Below are 7,304 nucleotides of genomic sequence, written 5' to 3'. Positions count from 1 at the left end.
GTGCGCATGCGTCTGGTCATGCGCATGGTCATCGACGGATACTTTGACCCATATTGCCATTTTGATCTATTGATGTACTGCCATTTGTATGACTTGATAACACAAAGTTTTGAAGCGACACGATGATGAGAGAGTATCTGAATTCCGTAAGTTTCCACTATTGGTGGTGACAAGCCCATGTTGAAATCAAATCATAATCAGGCGTGGATTAATGATGTCTTTTTACTAAGATAATACTAAAGTCTAAAGTCTATAGTATTACATCTACAGTTAGTGTTACTGACATGTTTAAAATTCATACGTAACAATTAATGACATGTAAACCCCACATTAATTCATATATGACTATGCAAGCTGCTCAATCGCATTACTTAAGTATTGCCGGGTCATTAGGCAGTTGTAAATTTTTATCTAGGCTGCTGTTGTAGCCTTGAAATGCAAATTTAATGACAATTGCTTGTTCGTGTGACATCTTAGTTTTTATAAACACACCTTTCTAGATAAATATATTCATTTATGAGCTTGAGAGCTCTAAATCTCTTTAGTTTGGGTGACTGCGCAGACAGTCCAGAATAGGAATTTTGCTTACTGGCCAATGTCCACCCATATTTGATTATTTCGCATTTTTAAATAACATTTTAAGACTAAGCTGCACTACTGCTCTTCAAAACCATGTCTGCATTTTCAACAATAGAGATTTTTTTCCCTAGTACTATAGCTCTAGTACCGGTACTATAGCCGGCATAGCTGGCTATAGTACTAGAGCACCCTAGCTAGTACTTACCCGACCATGCAGGCTGTGTGACTAACGTCCACAGACCAATACGTAACGTATATACCAATAGGGTATTCTAACCCTAGCAATACCGTTTCTTGGAGCACCCTAGTACCTGCATGCTAGGATCCCCAGAATCCTATAGGCATCGATAGATCGAGCTACGTAAAATGCTAAGATTAGAATAAACAATTAGGTCCACACAGTCGCGTTCAGCATAAACAACAATAAAGTCCTTAGTAATATTCATTGATAAAATAACTATTTAATGATATTTTGAATGGTTAGAAGATAGAAGGTTATTGACATTTTTTCTTTGTATGAACCCTTTTTCATGTAACGGGATCTTTACGCCAAATCAAAAGCAGACTACAACTGTAGTAAATGATGAGACGGCGTGGAGTTGGAGGAAAACGCAATCCTGATATGTAGCAAGCCTGCTGATAAAAAGTAAGTCCAATTTATGAGCATGTTATTGCTCATGCCAATACCACAATAACTTAGCTCTAGTTATATTTTAATTTTAAATTATAAATTAATGCTTCTGAGAAATTTAACTTTATCATTAAAATATTCTTCTATCTTCTTATAGAAGATACAAGTATTTTTGTATTAAACAGTTCTTCAAAATAAAAATAAATATTGTGATCAATTAGACCTATAAGGTCTGAATCTGAATGATTTGGGAATGTATAAGTACTATTTTCATATTATCTAAAAGTTTCCTCTTAGAAATACATCTTTCTTTGCTCAATATTTCGCTGTTAATGTTATAATTTTTACCAAATTCATGTGGCAGATATAATTTATTTTTAGCTTTTTAACATGCAAATATTTGTTGTCATTACCAGAAACCAAAGATTACCTTTATTTAGCATCTATTACCATGAAGTACGTAGGCTTCACGCCCTCAAATGATACTAAGCATTTACCCAAACCGAAATTACCTATTTAATTTCCCTCCCTGTAAGAAAGATAAGAACAGTAATAAATTGTTGTCTTATCATTGCAGGAAAATCACAATGGACCGAAGAGATGGAGAGAGAGCTACTGAAGGAGCTAGTTGTGAGAAACCCATTTCAGTTTCGCCGTGGCTCCCAAGAGAGAGGAAAAGTTTGGGAGCAAGTGGCTCTGGCTCTGGAACCACTCAACAAAGGAGAGAAGGCGTGTTCCTTCAGCCAGAGAACAGTCCGGGACAAATATAAAGCTTTAGCAAATAAACAAAGAATAAATGACAACAAAGAGAAGGCAGCATCTGGCATAAGCCCAGAAGAAACAGAAATAGAGAAGGAAATTCGACAGCTCATCGAGCAACTTCAAGAAATGGAGTGGATGGTGACAACATACCAACTCAAAAAAGGGATGAAGAGGAAAAAAGAAAATGGATGGCATCGAGATGCAAAACGTGATGTTGGAACGATTCTCCGAAACCAAAATGAGGTAAAATTTAATGGTTGTAAAGGGCCGGACACACCAGGCGATTTTAATGCGATTGAGTCGCCCAATAAGTCTAGTGCGATTTGATCGCGCGAGGCGAGTGAGACACACCAGGCGATTCTTACCGCGCGATTGAGTCGAGCGGACTAAATTGCCGGCGCATTGCGTGGACATACAGGCGATTTTCACTGGCAATCGCGAGTCGGGCGACTAAATCGGACGACTAAATCGCGCCTCGGTGTGTCCGGCCCTTTAATCATTAAACATAAATTCAGTCCAATAATATCTTTTAAATCTGTTAATATTATTTTAAAATATAAGAAAGATCGCGCATGTAAAACTTGTTTGCAAACAGCTCCTTATAATTATCACAAACATTTAGACAAAAAGAAAGATAATTAATTGATTCCAATTTCAATTGGTTTTCTATTGTTTTATTATTTCTGTCACAATAAGTCGTAGGACTCTGTTATGTTAGTTTTTAATTTTCATAAACGACGTGTCTAAAGATGCGCAAGATTTTAAAGATAAATAATAAGATAAAGATAAAGATTAATAATAAGAATTATGTAGTATGAAATACCCCCGTTTAAAATAAGCTGACTCATTTGTATGAATTAAATTTGCTTTTGTACTTACCATACAGTGCTTAAAATGTAGTTGTTTCTGTACTGGAAACTTCTAAACTTAACTACCAAGATATCTCCTCCAAAAGCAAAGATGTATATTATCTCCGATTGACTATAATGCCTGTAAATATTTAGGAATGATTCTATAGTGGGTGGGCCAGTTTATGTCATAAAATGTGCCAAGGGGAGGGGCAAATTCTTTAACCAGATAATGTGCCACCTCTTCAGACATTGCTTGAAATTTATTTTTGTGCTACTTATTTTGTTTCTTTCAGACAGAATGGTGAAGCACCCCCCAGAGAAAGAGAAGAAACAATGTAGCGAGACTTTAGTATTCTAGAGAAGAAGATCAAGATGATCAAGAATTCAGAAAAGACGAGATGATGAGAAAAGGAGGGAGGAAAGAGAGAAAAAACCGCGAAGAAAAAGAAAGGAACGAAGGTTTAGCTTACAGCAAACAACAGCAAATGCAGCATCAACAGCAAATGCAAAACACAGCAACATCAAATGCAACAACAGCTTCTTCAACAGCCAGCAGTTTATGCAACAGCAGGCACAGCAGATGCAAGCGATGATGATGCGCAATGATGAAAAACAATTGAAAACAAAGACTAAGAAAGACTGAAGTTTGTGAGTGTAGGCCTACATCAGAACTGTTGCATATTAGGTTTTAAGGTTTTCATATTATGTCATTGTTTTTTTAGATTTATTTTTGAAAGTAGAGTTTTATAACAGATTCATTTGTGAAATAGATTACATAGACTTTTTTTAAGATCAAAAGTATGTTTCGCCTTTGCAGGCCCTAGCCAGGGGGGGTTCGCGGGTTCGAACGAACCCCCCCCCAGCCCAGCCCCCGCCCCCCACTCCCACCAAGCCAAAAAAAAATAATTTTTTAAAAATTTTGCAAGAATTTTACCTCAGGTCGCTCCATTTAGTGTAATAATTGCAAAATCTCCATCGTGCGGGGAGGTGAACAGTGAACACCCCCCTCCCACACCCTCCCGCTCGGTCGCTTGGCTCCCTGCCTGGTCGCTTCACGCCGAGCAGGGGCGTGTTCAGCGGGGGTCCAGGGAGTCCGGACCCCCCTTGCTCGCGCAGAAAACGCATCTGAGGGGTCTAATTTTAAAAATAAATTTAAGCCCAGACCCCCTTCGCCTGCTCGCCAACTTTGGGTTACGTTAGACCCCCCCCTGGGCGCGGCGGCTACAACCTGTACAACTGTACACGCCCCTGCCGAGCAAATTGCCAACATTGAAAAACGAACCCCCCCCAATAGAAAGCTGGCTACGGGCCTGGCCTTTGCATCAACCCATGTGAATGGGTTTTGTCTATAACATTCGGAAATAAGAAAATAAATTGTTTGGATATTATCCATATTCATACGTTAAAATCATTTATAACACTGTGTTTGTGTGTAAATTATTCTCATTAATGCTCATCTCATAAGCTTATTTATTATGATCATTGTGTAGACTATCATAAAGAGTATATGCACTTTATACTTTGTTATCACTTTAGTATTTCTTATTTATTGCACTTATTATACTTCTTTGATTCCATTATGTTTCCTACTGCTCCATTTATAAGTAGAAAAATGTTGTTTTAAATGTCATTTTAATTTTCCGAAGTAACAGGAAAAGTTCAAAAAGAATTACCTATCAAAACATTTTAAGCCAGTCAAAATGCACTATACAACATAAATTATAATGATTTTCAGTTGTATCAATTGTATTACTTGGTGTGGAAAATTGGTTAAGTAATTACCTAGTAGGAATGAATAATGCACACGATTGAATTTAAATAAACCACAATTTCATGGAGAGGATAGCGTGGACTCATACATAAATATTCTCTTTATTCTGTCAATTAAATCAGAAATCGTCTGGGCAACTACACACAATGCTTCATAATACATGTAATCAGTTCAATAGATATATAATTTGTACTGGTCTAAAATAACACATATTCCATGCAACAAGGAATATATTTTCTAGTTGCGAGTCTGGAAATACTCTTCAAGTGTTGGTGGCTCTAATCCAAAGAATTTAGAGGTGTTATTACCATACAAACAAGTATGGGCATTGGTCAACAGTCCACAAACAGCATACATCTTCCCACATGCAGACAACCAGACTTTCTGAGACTTCTTGAAGTCTATGAATTTAAAAAAATTTACAATGTCCCCAAAGAGCCATTCTACAGAAATACGCACACTTGACATTGATTTGTTATACTCATTTTGAACTGGCGTGAGATTCCCTTTGAAGGGTGCCTGCAAGTGGGTTCTGAGAGGGTATGCAGGGTCCCCATAGATGCACATTACACCCCCAGCAGAATTAAAAGAATGCTCTTCAAGCTCATTAAGGAGCCCAGACATCCTCAGAAGGTAACAATCGTGCCTTCGACCCTCTATTGGCCCATAAAGATGGGCTATCATGCCGTTGGCAGCCGTTACCGATTGAAATTTCAGGGCATGCAGTCTTTTGTGGCCGTTATACATGACCTGTTGATGCTGCGAAGGCCGGCATACAGGGCGGACTGTGCCATCCACAAATCCCCAGCAATTTGTGAGAGCAGCTCCTTTGTTGCTAATTGCCTGTGCGTACTCGTCCAGATGCCTTGGACGAAGCCACTGCTGGTCTAGAGTTTCAAAAAGATGATTGAAGTTCTCGTACAAGTGGTCTATGATTGCATTGGTTGTAAGGCATAACTGTGGCACAGAACGACCGAAGTCCTTTACCATGTCTCCGTACCTACAAGGGTACGCAAATCTAGCCAAAGTAATGCATAGTGCCTCTATTCCATCCATCCGGGTGCCATTGGAACATCTGACTCGGTCCGGGACTTGTAAAGCATTCTTCAATCGAACTAAATCGTTCTTCTGGAATCTGAGAAATAGATAATAAAGAGCGAAATAAACAAATGTGTTTTTGGCCTTTATAGTTACTCCTGCAATGAACATGAACATAATATGTACAAAATTGAATGTAGAATAAAACTAACAGCGTACGCTAATTATCTGTCGTAATTATTTGTTTCTTAAAATATGTAAAACAAACTCTAGAAAGGGTGTAGTCTAGTCTATTTTAAATCATGATAATAATTATAATACTCATTAAGATAACTATACCAGAGCCTTAGAAGTCTATGTAACCAATTACCAAAAAGAAAAATTATTATTATAATATCTATAGTAGACACCCTGTTTGGAAAATCAATTATTTTGTTTCACACTAAAAAATATTGGAGACAAAAGCTGGCAATCATAGGTCATACCCTAGCTAGGGTGAGAGAGTAATTTAAATTTTCTTATGTTGGAATTTATTTAACTGTTGTTATAGTCTGATAGACCCAATCATTCATAGTACGTTATCATAGAAAGAAATGCACCTCAAGATTTGGTATAGGTCTGGCGACTAGTCTAGGCAACATTTCTAACTTAATAATTTATATAGGCCTAGATCTTAAATAATAATATAATGTTAGATAAGTCCTAACATAGTAACGCACGAAGGGTCGTTGTCGTAACAGGTACTACAGATATGTACCCGAGGTAGTTTTAGGTTGTTTAGTATTATGTTTATATTTTTATATGAGGTATGTTTAGGGTTAGGGTTAGGGTTAGCGTTAGGATTAGGGTTAGGATTAGTGTTAGGGTTAGGGTACACTTCTGTAGTACAAGTCTGGTACACTTTGTGTATACATATATGTACCTCGAGTACATATCTGTAGTACCTGTTACGACAACGACCCCTTGAGCCATAGTAACAACTAACATGTAGACGGTACCTAAAATAGGAGTTACACTCGTTATCGTTGAAATCATCCAGATCAAAAGTCTCATAGTCGTAGTACCTAAAGTCACAATTGGTAGGCTTGTTGACATCATAAAGAAGCGCAAATTCATGTTCATCGATGATATCCAAACAATGACTGAGAAGTAAACATTCTCTTACCCGGTGAAGATTTGCCATTTTTTAAATACGCGATCAAAACAAAAGGTCATGTGATCAAATTTGCCAATTTGACGCCGTCGTGAAAATCGAAACTAGTTACCGCAGGACGGACGCTCAGCACGCCCGACGGTATGGTCACAGGTTTTTATCCGTCGTAGAACGATCCGTCGTGCAAAACGAAAGCTCCCTAATCGCCGCGTGTCAGCAACATATAGCCGACAGCAGAGCAGCAAGCCGAGCCGCATCAAATAACGAGAGATCATCTTATTATCATAATTCAATCACTCCCGTCTCTCGCAGCAGCAGCAGCAGCAGCAGGTCGCCCGCTATACACAAGCACGCCGCCCGCTATACACAGATTCCAGTGCGCTATTACACAGCATTCCGCCCGCTAATACACAAGCATCCCGGCCGCTCTACACAGCATCCCGCCCGCTGTACACAGCATCCCGCCCGCTGTACACAGCATGCCCGCCGCTAACACAGCACCCCCCCTTATACAACAGC

The 7,304-nt window shown here is 38.6% G+C and overlaps 1 protein-coding gene across 3 annotated transcripts; it reads right to left on the bottom strand.

The window, feature by feature from the left end:
• Nucleotides 1–4,079: 4,079 nt before the first annotated feature.
• On the bottom strand, nucleotides 4,080–6,908 carry LOC106814941. 3 transcript variants are annotated; one of them, XM_014819332.1, is made up of 3 exons: nucleotides 6,631–6,908; nucleotides 5,582–5,729; nucleotides 4,080–5,476 (listed from the first exon to the last, which is right to left on the bottom strand). In XM_014819332.1, the coding sequence occupies exons 1-3, from the start codon at nucleotides 6,813–6,815 to the stop codon at nucleotides 4,832–4,834; spliced, it is 978 nt and encodes a 325-aa protein (XP_014674818.1). In that variant the 5' UTR covers nucleotides 6,816–6,908; the 3' UTR covers nucleotides 4,080–4,831. The 3 variants fall into 3 exon arrangements, with proteins under 3 accessions (XP_014674818.1, XP_014674819.1, XP_014674817.1); XM_014819333.1 differs by having other exon boundaries at nucleotides 4,080–5,481; nucleotides 5,599–5,729; XM_014819331.1 differs by having other exon boundaries at nucleotides 4,080–5,729.
• Between the last annotated feature and the right edge of the window lie 396 nt (nucleotides 6,909–7,304).

Source organism: Priapulus caudatus, unplaced genomic scaffold, assembly GCF_000485595.1.
Source record: "Priapulus caudatus unplaced genomic scaffold, Priapulus_caudatus-5.0.1 Scaffold1010, whole genome shotgun sequence".
NCBI lineage: Eukaryota > Metazoa > Priapulida > Priapulimorpha > Priapulimorphida > Priapulidae > Priapulus > Priapulus caudatus.
Note: the sequence above shows the minus strand (reverse complement) of the source record. Positions and strands in the feature narration are given on the sequence as shown.